Genomic DNA, 17,841 nt, shown 5'->3' with positions numbered 1-17,841 from the left:
TTTCACATTGTACAAAAAAAATCAAAAGAAACACAGAGGGGGAGAACGTTAGAAAGGAAAACAATGAAACAGAAGTAGTAGAAAGGAGGAGGATAAAGGTGGACAAGAGAATTTAAATTCAGTTAATTAAATAAATCTGGAATAAAAAGCTAGTATCAGTAATGGTGGCCATGAAACCACTGGATTGTGGTAAAAACCCATCTGGTTCACTAATGTCCTTTAGGGAAGGAAACCTACCGTCCTTACCCGGTCTGGCCTGTGTGTGACTCCAGACCCACACCTTACCCGGTCTGGCCTGTGTGTGACTCCAGACCCACACCTTACCCGGTCTGGCCTGTGTGTGACTCCAGACCCACACCTTACCCGGTCTGGCCTGTGTGTGACTCCAGACCCACACCTTACCCGGTCTGGCCTGTGTGTGACTCCAGACCCACACCTTACCCGGTCTGGCCTGTGTGTGACTCCAGACCCACACCTTACCCGGTCTGGCCTGTGTGTGACTCCAGACCCACACCTTACCCGGTCTGGCCTGTGTGTGACTCCAGACCCACACCTTACCCGGTCTGGCCTGTGTGTGACTCCAGACCCACACCTTACCCGGTCTGGCCTGTGTGTGACTCCAGACCCACACCTTACCCGGTCTGGCCTGTGTGTGACTCCAGACCCACACCTTACCCGGTCTGGCCTGTGTGTGACTCCAGACCCACACCTTACCCGGTCTGGCCTGTGTGCGACTCCAGACCCACACCTTACCCGGTCTGGCCTGTGTGTGACTCCAGACCCACACCTTACCCGGTCTGGCCTGTGTGTGACTCCAGACCCACACCTTACCCGGTCTGGCCTGTGTGTGACTCCAGACCCACACCTTACCCGGTCTGGCCTGTGTGTGACTCCAGACCCACACCTTACCCGGTCTGGCCTGTGTGCGACTCCAGACCCACAGCAATGTGGCTGACTCTTAACTGCCCTCTGAAATGGCCCAGTAAGTTGTACCAAACCGCTACGAAAAACAATAAGCTTCCACCACACGGACTGCCGCGAACTCACCAGCACTTTCTCAAGGGCGATTAGAGATGGGAAATAAATGCTGGCCATGCCAGCGACGCCCACAACCCATGAATGAAAAAAAAATTCTTCACGATAACCCTTCACTGTTGATTTGCTCAACAATTCCCTCACGTCCACTTTGATGCCTTCATCCTGAGCAAAATCTTGAGTCTGCCACCCTGATCATTCCCTCTGGTGTACCCCCCATTCTCGTCTCAAGTTTATGGGGTGCAAATTTGAGTGGACCTGGCACACAACCGGCATAGCCATCTATCACCAGATCTGGCTTGATCATACCAAGTCCTACTCAGCTTCGCGCTCCACTGCCAAAATGGCACCCTGAAGGGGAAAGATACACCCCGGCTCCTTTTCTCTACTACCAACCACTTTCCTCTTGCCTGCTCCATCCTCAACTCTAACAACAAATGTGAAGGGCTCACGGATGTCTTTGCCACCATCTGATCTCTAGCTCCTACCAAGCTATGCCACTGACAATAATAATGATATTTGCATTTATATAGATAATAATCACATTTTCAGCAGGTCTCAAAGCGCCTCACTCAATCAATTACTGTGATGTAAACAAATGTGGAAGTCATTCTGTGCCAGTAACACAAGTGCTGAGAGTACATAATTGTGCTGCATCACAATTTGTCATCGACAAACAGTGCAAACTGCTCATCATATTTGCGCTTGATCACTGAGGCATTGGGTCACTGCTGCTTGATTACAGTCCTGCCTAATTTAAATTACCTGGGTCTCTGATTAAAGAAAGAGCATTTCATTACTCACCAAAAGTGTAACCATTATATTGGTAACTGTCATTAGAAATGTATAGGGCATTAAACCAGCAAGTAGGAGGCAGTTACATTTTAATAAAAAGTGAAAATACTTGGAGACAAGTCATCAATGGCAAGTTCTGCACAAGAACCTCACCACATGGACTAAAGATTATTTAATGAACAATCACTACACAGCAATCCAACCTGCAACAATCAGACATGATCAGGACTCCTGTTCTTTGTCTCCAATGAAATAAATGGTCAAACAATTTCTGTTTTCATTCAAACGCTGTACACACTCGTTGTAAAATTCTGTTTGAACTTTTTGGTTGTTGTTCAACTGGTTTAACTTTCCATCTTCACTTCCTGTTGATAAATCTTCCTTCCCAGGGCCACTCCTGACCGCTTCCTGTTGATAAATCTTCCTTCCCAGGGCCACTCCTGGCCGCTCCCTGTTGATAAATCTCCCTTCCCAGGGCCACTCCTGGCCGCTCCCTGTTGATAAATCTTCCTTCCCACGGCCACTCCTGGCCGCTCCCTGTTGATAAATCTTCCTTCCCAGGGCCACTCCTGGCCGCTCCCTGTTGATAAATCTCCCTTCCCAGGGCCACTCCTGGCCGCTCCCTGTTGATAAATCTCCCTTCCCAGGGCCACTCCTGGCCGCTCCCTGTTGATAAATCTTCCTTCCCAGGGCCACTCCTGGCCGCTCCCTGTTGATAAATCTCCCTTCCCAGGGCCACTCCTGGCCGCTCCCTGTTGATAAATCTCCCTTCCCAGGGCCACTCCTGACCGCTTCCTGTTGAAAAATCTTCCTTCCCAGGGCCACTCCTGACCGCTTCCTGTTGATAAATCTTCCTTCCCAGGGCCACTCCTGGCCGCTCCCTGTTGATAAATCTCCCTTCCCAGGGCCACTCCTGGCCGCTCCCTGTTGATAAATCTTCCTTCCCACGGCCACTCCTGGCCGCTCCCTGTTGATAAATCTTCCTTCCCAGGGCCACTCCTGGCCGCTCCCTGTTGATAAATCTCCCTTCCCAGGGCCACTCCTGGCCGCTCCCTGTTGATAAATCTCCCTTCCCAGGGCCACTCCTGGCCGCTCCCTGTTGATAAATCTTCCTTCCCAGGGCCACTCCTGGCCGCTCCCTGTTGATAAATCTCCCTTCCCAGGGCCACTCCTGGCCGCTTCCTGTTGATAAATCTTCCTTCCCAGGGCCACTCCTGGCCGCTTCCTGTTGATAAATCTTCCTTCCCAGGGCCACTCCTGGCCGCTTCCTGTTGATAAATCTCCCTTCCCAGGGCCACTCCTGGCCGCTCCCTGTTGATAAATCTCCCTTCCCAGGGCCACTCCTGGCCGCTCCCTGTTGATAAATCTCCCTTCCCAGGGCCACTCCTGGCCGCTCCCTGTTGATAAATCTCCCTTCCCAGGGCCACTCCTGGCCGCTCCCTGTTGATAAATCTTCCTTCCCAGGGCCACTCCTGGCCGCTCCCTGTTGATAAATCTTCCTTCCCAGGGCCACTCCTGGCCGCTCCCTGTTGATAAATCTTCCTTCCCAGGGCCACTCCTGGCCGCTTCCTGTTGATAAATCTTCCTTCCCAGGGCCACTCCTGGCCGCTTCCTGTTGATAAATCTTCCTTCCCACAGCCACTCCTGGCTGCAGTTTTGTAGTGCAGCTTCATGCCATGCAACAGAAGAAGTCTTTCTCTTAATGCTTTACTCGTGCTGCAATAACACGAGTTGCCAAGAATGAAGGCTGTATTTGGAGGTCGTCCTGCACCATACTGGGGTCAGGCAATGTACCTGTGCCCAGGCCTCTATCAATAACACACTGCAGCCACTTAGGCATGCATACAACCTGACTCATCCATCAGTACTCATCGATCAGTATTCCCACCGTCCAGTTGTATCTCTTGAGAACATTGCTGAGATTGAGAAGTCATGAATAAGGGAGCAGGCGTGAATAAATTTCACCAATTCCAGGAGGCAGCACGGGATTAGGTTAGAATATTTCTGCACCTAATATCAGCACTGGATTCCAGAACTCCCGTGTGTGATACCAACACTGGATTCCAGCACTCCCGTGTGTGATACCAACACTGGATTCCAGCACTCCCGTGTGTGATACCAACACTGGATTCCAGCACTCCCGTGTGTGATACCAACACTGGATTCCAGCACTCCCGTGTGTGATACCAACACTGGATTCCAGCACTCCCGTGTGTGATGCCAACACTGGATTTCAGCACTCCCGTGTGCGATACCAACACTGGATTCCAGCACTCCCGTGTGTGATACCAACACTGGATTCCAGTACTCCCGTGTGTGATACCAACACTGGATAGTCTGATATTTGGACATTATAAATGAGCATGCTCATTTATAATTTCATTTTTTTCTTCAGTAGGGGCACTACATTAAATCACCATAAAGCAGTATACTAGGCCCTTGCTTCTACATAAGAACATAAGAAATAGGAGCAGGAGTCGGCCATTTGGCCCTTCGAGCCTGCTCTGCCAATCAGATCGTGGCTCATCTTCTACCTCATCTCCACTTTCCTGCACTCTCCCCATATCCCTTAATATTAAAAAATCTATTGATCTCTACCTTGAAATTAAAGCTAGTATTAAGTCAAAGGAGGAAGCTTATAAAGTTGCCAGAAAAAGCGGTCAGCCTGAGGATTGTGATCTTTTTAGAAATCAGCAAAGGGGGACCAAGAAATTGATAAAGGGAAAATGGAATATGAGCACAAACTAGCAAAAAAAATAAAAATGGATTGTAAAAGCTTCTATAGGTACGTGAAAAAGAAAAGACTGGCGAAGGTAAATGTAGGTAATTTACAGTCAGAGACGGGAGAATTTATAATGAGGAATGAGGAAATGGCCGAGAAATTAAATAAATACTTTGTTTCTGTCTTCATGGAGGGAGGCACATAGAAGATAGGAGCAGGAGTAGGCCATTTGGCCCTTCGAGCCTGCTCCGCCATTCAATGAGATCATGGCTGATCATCCAATTCCAGTACCCTGTCCCTGCCTTCTCCCCATATCCCTTGATCCCTTTAGCCTTAAGAAATATATCCAACTCTTTCTTGAATATACTTAATGAATTGGCCTCTACTGCCTTCTGTGGTAGAGAATTCCACAGGTTCACCACTCTCTGGGTGAAGAAATTCCTCCTCATTTCAGTCCTAAATGGCTTACCCCTTATCCTTAGACTATGACCCCTGGTTCTGGACTCCCCGGCCATCAGAAACATCCTTCCTGCATCTAGTCTGTCCAGACCGGACAGAATTTTATAGGTTTCGATGAGATCCCCTCTCAATCTTCTAACCTCCAGTGAGTATAAGCCCAATCGACACAATCGCTCCTCATACGTCATTCCTGCCATTCCAGGTATCAGCCTGGTGAATCTTCGCTGCACTCCCTCCATGGCAAGAATGTCCTTCCTCAGGTAAGGTGACCAAAACTGCACACAATACTCAAGGTGCGGTCTCACCAAGGCCCTGCACAACTGCAGCAAGACATCCTTGTTCCTGTACTCGAACCCTCTTGCTACGAAGGCCAACATACCATTTGCTTTCTTAACTGCCTGCTGCACCTGCGTGCTTACCTTCAGCGACTGGTGCACAATAACACCCAGGTCTCTTTGCACTTCCCCTTCTCTCAATCTATTGCCATTCAAATATTCATCTCCCTTCCTGTTTTTGCCACCAAAGTGGATAACCTCACATTTATCCACATTATAGTGCATTTGCCATGTTTCTGCCCAATCACCCAACCTGTCCAAATCGTACTGGAGTTTCACGACATCGTCCTCACAGCTTACCCTCCCACCCAGCTTTGTGTCGTCTGCAAATTTGGAGATATTACATCCAATTCCCTCGTCCAGATCATTAATATATATTGTGAACAGCTGGGGTCCTAGGACCGATCCTTGCGGTACCCCACTAGTCACTGCCTGCCACTCGGAAAACAACCCGTTTATTCCAACTCTTTGCTTTCTGTCCGCCAACCAGTTCTCTATCCAAGTCAATACCTTGCCCCCAATCCCGTGTGCCTTAATTTTGCACGCTAATCTCTTATGTGGGACCTTATCGAAAGCCTTCTCAAAGTCCAAATACATCACATCCACTGGTTCTCCCTTATCTATTTTACCAGTTACATCCTCAAAAAATTCCAGTAGATTAGTCAAGCATGATTTACCTTTTGTAAATCCATGTTGACTTTGTCCGATCCTGTCACTGCTTTCCAAGTGCTCTGCTATTACATCTTTTATAATAGACTCTAGCATTTTCCCCACTACCGATGTCAGGCTTACCGGTCTAGCCGACTCGAGATCAGGCCATTTTAGACTGGGTATTGTGCAATGAGAAGGGACTTATCAGCAATCTTCTTGTACGAGGCCCCTTGGGTCAGAGCGATCATAATATGATCGAGCTCTCAGTCGAGATGGAGAGTGAGGAAATTGAATCAGAGACTAAGGTCCAGAACTTAAATAAAGGGAATTACGAGGGTATGAGACGGGAATTGGGTAAGATTGATTGGGTGGTGTTTCTGGGGGGATTGACAGTGGAGAGACAATGGCAAGCATTCAAAGATAGAATGGAAGAATTCCAGAACATGTTTATACCGGTTTGGCATAAAAATAAACCTAAAAAGGTGACTCAACCGTGGATAACGAGGGAAATTAGGGACAGCATAAAATCAAAAAAAAGGGCATATCAACTGGCAAAAAAAAGCACCAGACCGGAAGATTGGGGGCAGTACAGGATACAGCAAAAGAGGACAAAGGGATTAATCAGGAAGGGGAAAATAGAATACGAAAGTAAACTTGCAGCAAACATAAAGACAGACTGCAAAAGCTTTTATCGGTATATCAGGAGGAAAAGACTGGTAAAATCCCAAGTCGGTCCCTTGCAGTCCGATTCGGGAGAATATATAATGGAGAATAAGGAAATGGCAGACCAATTAAACTCATACTTTGGTTCTGTATTCACAAAGGAGGACACAAATAACCTCCCAGGAATATCGGCAAACATAGGGACTAATGAGAGGGAGGAGCTGACAGAAATTAGTATCTCTAGGGATATGGTGTTGGGTAAGTTGAGGGGACTGAAGGCCGACAAATCCCCGGGGCCTGATAAACTACATCCTAGGGTACTTAAGGAGGTGGCCCTGGAGATAGCAGATGCTCTAAGGATCATCTTCCGGAACTCCATTGACTCGGGAACAGTACCCGTGGATTGGAGGGTAGCTAATGTTACCCCAATATTTAAAAAGGGGGGTAGAGAGAAAGCAGGGAATTATAGACCAGTAAGCCTTACGTCGGTTGTGGGCAAAATGCTAGAGTCCATTATTAAGGATAAAATAGCGGAGCACTTGACAAATGGGGAAAGGATCGGACAGAGTCAACATGGATTTACAAAGGGTAAATCGTGTTTGACTAATCTGCTGGAATTTTTTGAGGAAGTAACTGGTAAAATAGATGGGGGAGAGCCAGTGGATGTGGTGTACCTTGACTTCCAGAAAGCCTTCGATAAGGTTCCACACAAAAGATTATCATGCAAAATTAAGGCTCATGGGATTGGGGGCAAAGTATTAACGTGGATAGAGAACTGGCTGGCGGATAGAAAACAGAGAGTTGGAATAAACGGCTCGTTTTCGGAGTGGCAGGCAGTGACCAGCGGGGTGCCGCAAGGATCTGTCCTGGGACCCCAGCTGTTTACAATATATATAAATGATCTGGATCAGGGAATTGGATGCAATATTTCCAAATTCGCTGACGACACTAAACTAGGAGGAGGGGTGGGCTCTGATGAGGATGTCAGGAGGCTACAGTGCGATTTGGACAGGTTGGGGGAATGGGCGGATACGTGGCAGATGCACTATAATGTGGATAAATGCGAGGTTATCCACTTTGGGGGTAAAAACAGGAGGGTAGATTATTATCTAAATGGCAATAGATTGGGAGATGGGGAAGTGCAGAGGGACCTGGGTGTTCTTGTGCACCAGTCACTGAAGGAGAGCATGCAGGTGCAACAGGCGATCAAGAAGGCAAATGGTATGTTGGCCTTCATATCAAGGGGGTTCGAGTATAGGAATAGGGATACCTTACTACAGCTGTACAAGGTGCTGGTGAGACCGCATCTGGAGTATTGTGTACAGTTTTGGTCGCCCCATCTGCGGAAGGATGTTCTTGCCATGGAAAGAGTGCAACGGCGATTCACCAGGCTGATACCTGGAATGGCGGGAATGACCTACGAAGAGAGATTAAATAGTTTGGGCTTGTACTCACTGGAGTTTAGAAGATTGAGAGGGGATCTCATCGAAACATATAAAATTATGGCAGGCCTGGACAGGCTGAATTCAGAGAGAATGTTTCCAATGGCCGGGGAGCACAGAACCAGGGGCCACAGTCTAAAAATAGCGGGCAAATCATTTAAAACAGAGATGAGGAAGAATTTCTTCACTCAAAGAGTGGTGAGCCTGTGGAATTCCCTGCCACAGAGGGCTGTGAAGGCTAATTCAATAAATATTTTCAAGAGAGAATTGGATATATTTCTGAAGGCTAAGGGGATTAAGGGTTACGGAGAAAAGGCGGGGACAGGGTACTGAACTGGTAAGATCAGCTATGATCTCAGACGAAGATCAGCCATGATCTCATTGAATGGCGGAGCAGGCTCGAAGGGCCGAATGGCCTACTCCTGTTCCTATCTCTATGTTTCTATGTTTCTATAATTCCCCGCTTTTTCTCTACCACCTTTTTTGAATAGTGGGGTAACATTAGCTACCCTCCAATCCATGGATACCGTTCCAGAGTCTAGAGAGTTCTGGAAGATGACCAGCAATGCATCTACTATCTCTAGGGCCACTTCCTTAAGTACCCTGGGATGTAGACCATCAGGCCCTGGGAATTTATCAGCCTTCAGTCCCATCAATTTTCCTAACACCATTTCCCTACAAATACTGATTTCTTTCAGTTCCTCCCTTTCATCAGACCCTATGTTCCCCGGCATCTCTGGGAGGTTATTTGTGTCCTCCTTTGTGAAGACAGAACCAAAGTATGTATTTAGTTGGTCTGCCATTTCCTTGTTTCCCATTATAAATTCCCCTGATTCTGACTGTAAGGGACCTACGCTTGACTTCAGCAATCTTATTCTCTTCACATATCTATAAAAGCTTTTACAGTCAGTTTTTATGTTCCCTGCTAGCTTACACTCATATTCTATTTTCCCTTTCTTAATTAGTCCCTTTGTCCTCCTTTGTTGACTCCTAAACTGCTCCCAATCCTCAGGATTATTGCTTTTTCTAGCCAATTTATATGTGCTCTCCTTGGATCTTAAGCTAACCCTAATTTCCCTTGTTAGCCACGGTTGAGTCACCTTTTTTGTTTTATTTTTATGCCAAACTGGGATGAACAAATTCTGTAGCTCATCCATTCAGTCTTGGAATGTTTGCCATTGCCTATCCACCGCCAACCCTTTGAGTGCCATTCCCCAATCAATCCTACCCAACTCGCTCCTCAGACCATTGTAGTTTCCTTTATTTAAATTGAGGACCCTTGTCTCCGAGTCAACTACTTCATTCTCCATCTTAATGAAGAATTCGATCATATTGGCCCAGAACTTGACGTCGGGGGCTTGCCGCGCGTGCAAGCCCCCGATCTGCACTCACCATGCGCGCTGACATCTGAAGCCCGGGCCGGCTTGCATTTCCTGTCACAGGCCCGGTTCAGATGTCTGCGCACAGTGCTTACCTGATCCAGCGGCGTAGTTAGTGCGATGTGCCGGCTGGGATCAGGTGAGCACTGTACAACCAACCAATCAGGGGAGGGGAAGGTTCATTCATGAGTTTGAGATTAAGAACTGTCAAACTCATGAAAACTACGGGGGCCCAAAACACTATTTAAACTTTAAATAAAAATTTAGAAAACATCCCAATCATTAAATTAAGTATAAATAAGTTAAAAAAAATAATTTAAACAATAATTATTTTTTTGAAAAAAATAAATTTTTAATATAAAGGGTCTAAAACTAAACTTACCTTATTGTAGATTCTTTAAAATAATAAACCTGTGGGAAAAAAATTCTAAATTACACTAAAACACCACTTACCTGTAAAAATAAATACTTACGTGTGCTTTTTACAAGCGTAAAGACCGGGGGCCTTTAGACATGCGCAAATCCCCCAAAACGGAGGAAATCCAAGACGCACGCGCTAGCCTCTTCACCTCTTGGGTTAGAGGAGAGGAAATGCCGTTTTTCAGCGCATGCGCTGTGCATGCTGAAAACCGGCATTTCCTCCAGCCAGACACGTGAGTACCCCTTCCGTACTCACGCGTTTGGGGAGGAATTTCTGCCCCATTATGATCGCTCTGACCCAAGGGGCCTCGTACAACTAATTAATCCTTTCTCGTTACATAATACCCAGTCTAAGATGGCCTGATCTCTGGTTGGTTCCTCGACATATTGGTCCAGGAAACCATCCCGTAAGCACTCCAGGGATTCCTCCTCCACAGTATTGTTACTAATTTGGTTGGCCCAATCTATATGTAGATTAAAGTCACCCATGATGACTGCTGTGCCCTTATTGCACGCTTCTTTAATTTCCCTTTTAATGCCATCCCCAACCTCCGCCTTACTGTTTGGAGGTCTATATACCACTCCCACTAATGTTTTTTTCCCCCTTAGTATTTCTCAATTCTACCCATACAGATTCCACATCATCAGAGCTAATATCCTTCATTACAATTGTATTAATCCCTTCTTTAACCAGTAATGCTACCCCATCTCCCTTTCCTTTTTGCCTATCTTTCCTGAATATCGAATACCCCTGGATGTTGAGTTCCCAGTCTTGGCCATCCTTGAGCCACGTTTCCGTAATCCCAACCAAATCATATTCGTTTACCTCTATTTGCGCAGCCAATTCGTCCACCTTATTACAAATGTTCCTCGCATTAAGACACAAAGCCTTCAGAAATACGAGAAAACCAAGGGTGTGGCGAGAATGAGGAACTTAAAGAAATTATTATTAGTAAAAAAACAGTACTAGCAAAATTAATGGGACTAAAAGTCGATAAATCCCAAGGACCGGATGACCTACATCCTAGGATTTTGAAAGAGGTGGCCATTGGGATAGTGGTCGCAGTGGTTGTCATCTTCCAAAATTCTATAGATTCTGGGACGGTTCCTGCAGATTGGAGGATAGCAAATGTGACCCTGCTATTTAAGAAAGGAGGGAGAGAGAAAACGGGGAACTACAGACCGGTTAGCCTCACTTCAGTAGTTGGAAAAATGCTGGAGATCTATTATAAAGGATGCAATAACTTTTTTTTTTGTTCATTTATGGGATCTGGGCATCGCTGGCAAGGCCAGCATTTATTGCCCATCCCTAGTTGCTCTTGAGAAGGTGGTGGTGAGCCGCCTTCTTGAACCGCTGCAGTCCATGTGGTGTTAGGTAGGGAGTTCCAGGATTTTGACCCAGTGACGACGAAGGATCGGTGATATACTAAGTCAGGATGGTGTGTGACTTGGAGAGGAACTTGGAGTTGGTGGTGTTCCCATGCGCCTGCTGCCCTTGTCCTTCTAGGTAGCAGAGGTCTCGGGTTTGGGAGGTGCTGCCGAAGAAGCCTTGGCGAGTTGCTGCAGTGCATCTTGTAGATGGTACACACTGCAGCCACGGTGCGCCGGTGGTGGAGGGAGTGAATGTTTAAGGTGGTGGATGGGCTGTTTTGTCCTGGATGGTGTCGAGTTTCAAGTGTTGTTGGAGCTGCACTCATTCAGGCAAGTGGAAAGTATTCCATCACCCTCCTCACTTGTGCCTTGTAGATGGTGGAAAGGCTTTGGGAAGTTAGGAGGTGAGGCACTCGCCGCAGAGTACCCAACCTCTGACCTGCTCTTGTTGCCACAGTATTTATGTGGCTGGTCCAGTTAAGTTTCTGGTTAATGATGAACCCCAGGATGTTGATAGTGGGGGATTCGGTGGATAACTGGGCACTTAGAAACTAATAGCAAGATTGGGCAGAGTCAACATGGATTTATGGAAGGGAAATCCTGTTTGACAAACCTATTGGAGTTCTTTGAGGATGTAACTAGTGGAGTAGACAAAGGGGAACCGGTAGATGTGGTGTATTTGGATTTTCAGAAGGCCTTCGATAAGGTCCCACACAAGAGGTTGGTGAACAAAATTAGGGCACATGGAATTGGGGGTAATATACTAGCATGGATGGACAATTGGTTAACAGACAGAAAACAAAGAGTAGGGATAAACGGGTCTTTTTCAGGATGGCAGGCTGTGACTAGTGGAGTACCGCAAGGATCGGTGCTTGGGCCCCAGCTAGTCACAATTTATATCAATGATTTGGATGAGGGAACTAAATGTAACATTTCCAAATTTGCTGATGATACAAAGCTAGGTGGCAGTGTCAGTTGTGAAGAGGATGTGAAGAGGCTTCAAGGGGATCTCGACAGGCTCAGTGAGTGGGTGAGAACATGGCAGATGGAATATAATGTGGATAAATGTGAAGTTATTCACTTTGGCAGAAAAAACAGAAAGGCAGAATATTTCCTAAATGGTGAAAGATTGGGGAATGCAGATGCTCAAAGGAACCTGGATGTCCTTGTACATGAGTCACAAAGTGAATGTGCAGGTGCAGCAAGCCATTAGGAAGGCAAATGGTATGCTGGCCTTCATTACAAGAGGATTTGAGTATAGGAGGAAAGAAGTCTTACTCCAATTATATAGGGCCTTGGTGAGACCACACCTGGAGTACGGTATACAATTTTGGCCTCCTTACCTAAGGAAGGATATACTTGCCATAGAGGGAGTGCAATGAAGGTTCACGAGATTGATTCCTGGGATAGCGGGACTGTCGTATGAGAAGAGACTGCGTAAACTAGGCCTGTATTCTCTTCAATTCAGAACAATGAGAGGGATCTCATTGAAGGATACAAAATTATTACAGGGCTTGATAAGGTGGATGCAGGGAGAATGTTTCCCTTGGCTGGGGAGTCTAGAACCAGGGGCCACAGCCTCAGTATAAAGGGTAGGCCATTCAGGCCTGAGATGAGAAGAAATTTCTTCACAGAGGGTGGTGAATCTTTGGAATTCTCTACCTCAGAGGACTGTGGAGGCTCAGTCATTGGGTATATTCAAAACAGAAGTCGATAGATTTCTGACTAATAAGGACACCAAGGGATATGACGATAAAGCCGGCGAATGGAGTTGAAGCAGAAGATCAGCCATGATCTCATTGAATGGCGGAGCAGGCTCGAAGGGCCGAATGGCCTACTCCTGCTCCTATTTCTTATGCTCAACGACTGAGCGCCCACAGCCCTCTGGGATAGAGAATTCCAAAGATTCACCGCCCTCTGAGTGAAGAAATTTCTCATCAGTCCTAAATGGCCGGCCCCTTATCCTGAGACTGTGACCCCTGGTTCTGGACTCCCCAGCCAGGGGAAACATCCTCCCTGCATCTACCCTGTCAAACCCTTTAAGAGAGAGAGAGAGACACAGAGAGAGGGAGGGTCAGGGGAGAGGGTCAGGAGAGAGAGAGACAGGAGAGAGAGAGAGAGAGAGAGAGAGAGAGAGAGAGAGAGAGAGAGAGAGAGAGAGAGAGAGAGAGCGAGAGAGAGCGAGAGAGACACAGAGAGTCAGGGGAGAGAGAGAGAGGGAGGGTCAGGGGAAAGAGAGAGAGAGAGAGAGAGAGAGGGAGGGAGGGAGGGTCAGGAGAGAGAGAGAGAGAGAGAGAGAGAGAGAGAGAGAGAGAGAGTGAGTCAGGGGAGAGAGAGAGAGGGAGAGAGAGAGAAACAGAGAGAGAGAGAGTCAGGGGAGAGAGATAGAGAGAGAGAGAGAGAGAGAGAGAGAGAGTCAGTGGAGAGAGAGAGAGAGAGAGAGAGTGTGAGTCAGGGGAGGGAGAGAGAGAGAGAGAGAGAGCGAGAGGGAGGGTCAGGAGAGAGAGAGAGAGAGAGAGAGAGGGCGGCGAGGAAGGAGGGCGGCGAGGAAGGAGGGCGGCGAGGAAGGAGGGCGGCGAGGAAGGAGGGAGGAGAGGAAGGAGGGAGGGGAGGAAGGAGGGAGGGGAGAGGGCGAGAGCGTGTGTGGATCGGGGGGGGAAGAGAGCGAGAGCGAGAGAGAAGAGCAACTAAATGAATCCCTTATTATACCCTTTCTTGGATTGAGTGTTATACTGCATAGACAATCGCACAATAGCCTCTTCGGTCTTCAATCAATGCATTTCAGCACTACTTGTAACCATCATTACTACGGTTTATTTTATTAAGAACACTACATAATTTTTCAAATGATAGCAAGCACAGAACAAGGAAAAGTCCATCATTGAATCAGAAGCTGAAATGATCTCAATCAACAACTCGAGGACTATTCTCCTGGCTTATGTTATTCCAACCTCTTGATTATTACAAATATATTCTCAAAGTGACTAATCACAACTTGAAAACCCATGAAGTACACAATGATTATGGAGTCATGGTGCACTTCAATGGTATTCAGGTTACTTCCCTACCAATTAAATCACTTCAGCTGCACCAATTCACTCTGTACTGGCATATTCTTACTGCAAGAGAAAACCAGCAACTCACCTGCATTTTCCAATGGAACAAAGAGCTACTGGATCTCCGACCACTGCCACAAGGGACTGTGTCCTGGTGAGAATGGTATTCAGCATCCTATAACTAGACAAGAAGCCGTACTCCAGGTCCTCCGTGGACTCCTCCAACTGAGCATCTCTCCGTCTCACAGAGGTCGGTGGTTCTTTGTAGGTGTGTCGTGTCCTGACCGTGCTCAGAAACAGCACTCGGAATTGTCTGTCTGTAAACAACAAGAAAAAACAATACCTTCTGTGATTTTACCACTCACGAACAGGATTTGAAATCAAGTCACATACACTAGTTTAAAAAACTTGAAAATGGACTTCATGCACCAATATAAAATTCCTCCAAATCATGAAATCAGAACTCACTCAGTACCACAGCATTTAAACCATCTTGCACTTAACATAAGAACATAAGAATTAGGAGCAGGAGTCGGCCTAGGCCATACAGCCCCTCGAGCCTGCTCCACCAGTCAATAAGATCATGGCTGAACTTCTACATCAACTCCACCTTCCAGCCCTATCCCCATATCCCTTGATTCGCTTAGTGTCTAAAAATCTATCTATCTCAATCTTGAATATACTCAACGACTGAGCATCCACAGCCCTCTGGGGTAGAGAATTCCAAAGATTCACAACCTTCTGAGTGAATACATTTCTCATCTCAGTCCTAAATGGCCAACCCCTTATCCTGGGACAATGACACCTGGTTCTAGACTCTCCAGCCAGGGGAAACAGCCTCTCTGCATCTACTCTGTCAAGCCCTCTAAGAATTTTATACATTTCAATGAGATCACCTCATTCTTCTAAACTCCAGAGAATATAGTCCCATTCCACTCAATCTTTCCTTCTACAGTGAAGACCGACACAAAATATTTGTTTAACATCTCTGCCATTTCCTTATTCCCCATAATTTCTCCTGTCTCTGCCTCTAAGAAACCCACGTTTACTTTTACTAATATCTTCCTTTATACATACTTGTAAAAGCTCTTACAATCTGTTTTTATATTTCTGGCTCATATTCTATTTTCTCCCTCTATCACTTTCTTGGTCATCCTTTGCTGATTTTTAAAACCCTCCCAAGCCTTGGGCTTACGACACTACTTAAAAGCATTGTAAGTCTCTTCTTTTAATCTAATACTATCCTTAACTTCTCCAGTTAGCCACAGTTGTACCACTATTCTAGTGGAGCTTTTATTCCTTAAGGGAATGTATATTCATTGAGAATTATGAATTATTTCTTTAAATGTTTACCATCGCTTATCTACCGTTATATCTTTTAATCTAATTTCCCAATATACCTCAGCCAAATTGCCTTTCGTACCTCTGTAATTGGCTTTATTTAAATTTAAGATCCTAGTTTCAGATTTAACCACATCATATGAAATTCTATTATATGATGATCACTTTTCCCCAGAGGCTCCAATCAGGTATCACTGCATCTGGCTGCAGCTTTTTTTTTTACATTTAATACTGACTGCCCCAAGCTGGTAATGGCTTGTTCGTTACCTCATCACTGCATTGGAACAAGTCACTTCCACCATGCAGGCCCAAAATTTATAAGAAAATCCCGGATTATCCTAAAAATGGAAGATGAATTTAATGTTTTCAACTGAAAAATTTGAATTTCATTTCATCAATTAATGATCATCTGGTTAAAATTTTTACTTCAAAACCAAGGCCCTTTCTGGGAAACAGAAGAACATTTTAGTTTGCAATATTGGAACTTGGAATTCAGTCTATTATTTAATTAGATGGGCAAATCCGTTCAACAGTTAATATTGGTGCAGTCAATTCTGGTCATGAACACCCTTTCTTTTGATCATCCAAACCTATTTTGTAGATTTCATTTGAGCATTACGAGTGTAACTTGGGTTTAATTTTCATCGAGCACAATTAGTGATAGCCAAAATATCTGCAGACAGAATGTGCCATCCAGGAACTTGGAAGATCCAAATGAAATATTGTAATGAGCATCATCGCTATAGTCTCAATGTGTCCTTATAAACTCATGTAAACCCAGCTCATGCACAGCCTTTATAACTATCAAATCAATATTTCGTTTCCTAGTTCATTTTGACAGCAGAGCGATGTATGTAAGCAATGGCATTAGAGATATATATGAAACCCAATTTGTAGTGTCCGTGTGTAGATAAAGACACTGAAGACAGGAGTTGGTTCATAGGTATTTACTAAGCAAGTCTTGGGGGGGGGGGGGGGGTTTCTAAAGGATATACACAATACACAGGCTTATATAGCCCAAGTGGTAATTACCGGCATTACGCACACCTGGGGCTCTTAAAGGCACATACACCACAATTCCTCCCCTTCTAGCTAACTAGTACAATCATATTTTAAGTAATTATTAATTACATGTTATATGCAAAATAATATACATTGCTGTATTAATTAATTATAAGTTAGTCTCTCAGGAGGCTTCCTGACTCGGTCCGGATAACGCCTCGGGGGTGTAGTAGTTTCTGGTGGTGTAGTAGGTTCTTCTGGCAAGGCTGATTCGGCTTGAAGGCCAGTGTCGGGTTCATCGGGCTCCAGTATCACCGGATCAGAGGTAGATATGGGTATCTCTACTTCATCGTTAGATGTATAGAGTGGTGGTGTAGGTTGTCCCTTTTCGGATGACTTGATGATTTGGTCAGCATGGCGCCTTATTATGCTGTCTCCGATGTCCACGGTATACATCAGTGGTCCTAATCGTGTGCAGATAGTTCCAGGCTGCCATTTCTCGGTACGGTAGTCCCGGGCCAAAACCGGTTGGCCTATCTGGAAGGCCCTAGTTGGCCTTTCATTCATGCCCTGAAACTGCCGGTTCTCCACGTCCCTTCGGATGTTGGGCTTGACCAAATCCAGCCGGCATCTTAGGTTTCTATTGTAGAACATCATGGCGGGAGTTTGGTTAGTAACCATATGCGTTGCATTCCTATATGCAAATAAGAAGTTATCCACCTTGTGCTGAAGTTTTATGTCTTCATTACCCATGGCCTTGATGGCCTTCTTGAAGGTCTGGACAAACCTTTCAGCCAATCCATTGGTGGCGGGATGGTATGGGGCGGACGTGTAGTGCTTTACCCCATTGTTCTTTAAGAACTTTCTGAATTCTTCGGACACAAATTGCGGTCCATTATCAGAACATATCTGCTCCGGCAGCCCATTCCTGGCAAATATGGTCCTTAATACTGTGATGGTTTTTTCCGTGGTGGTGGAGGACATCTTTATTACCTCCGGCCACTTGGAGTGTGCATCAACTGCGATTAAGAACATTGAGTCCATAAATGGACCAGCAAAGTCGATGTGCACCCTTTGCCAGGGAGATGAGGGCCACTCCCATGGATGTAGAGGGGCCTGTGGCGGAGCATTTTGGACCTTCTGGCATCCTAGGCAGCTCTTGGTCATGTC

The 17,841-nt window shown here is 45.9% G+C and overlaps 1 protein-coding gene across 2 annotated transcripts in view; it reads right to left on the bottom strand.

Moving 5' to 3' along the window:
• LOC147110285 (ATP-dependent RNA helicase with zinc finger domain-like) overlaps positions 1–17,841 on the bottom strand; it is a 332,514-nt gene that overhangs the window by 132,420 nt on the left and 182,253 nt on the right. For both annotated transcript variants that reach the window (XM_086000110.1, XM_086000111.1), the window contains exon 21: positions 14,417–14,645. In XM_086000110.1, the coding sequence (XP_085856236.1) occupies positions 14,417–14,645 (229 nt within the window). The remainder of the gene's footprint in view (positions 1–14,416; positions 14,646–17,841) is intronic.

Source organism: Somniosus microcephalus, chromosome 11 (genome assembly GCF_052327205.1).
Source record: "Somniosus microcephalus isolate GS21.2 chromosome 11, FLI_Smic_1.0, whole genome shotgun sequence".
Lineage (NCBI taxonomy): Eukaryota > Metazoa > Chordata > Chondrichthyes > Squaliformes > Somniosidae > Somniosus > Somniosus microcephalus.
Note: the sequence above shows the minus strand (reverse complement) of the source record. Positions and strands in the feature narration are given on the sequence as shown.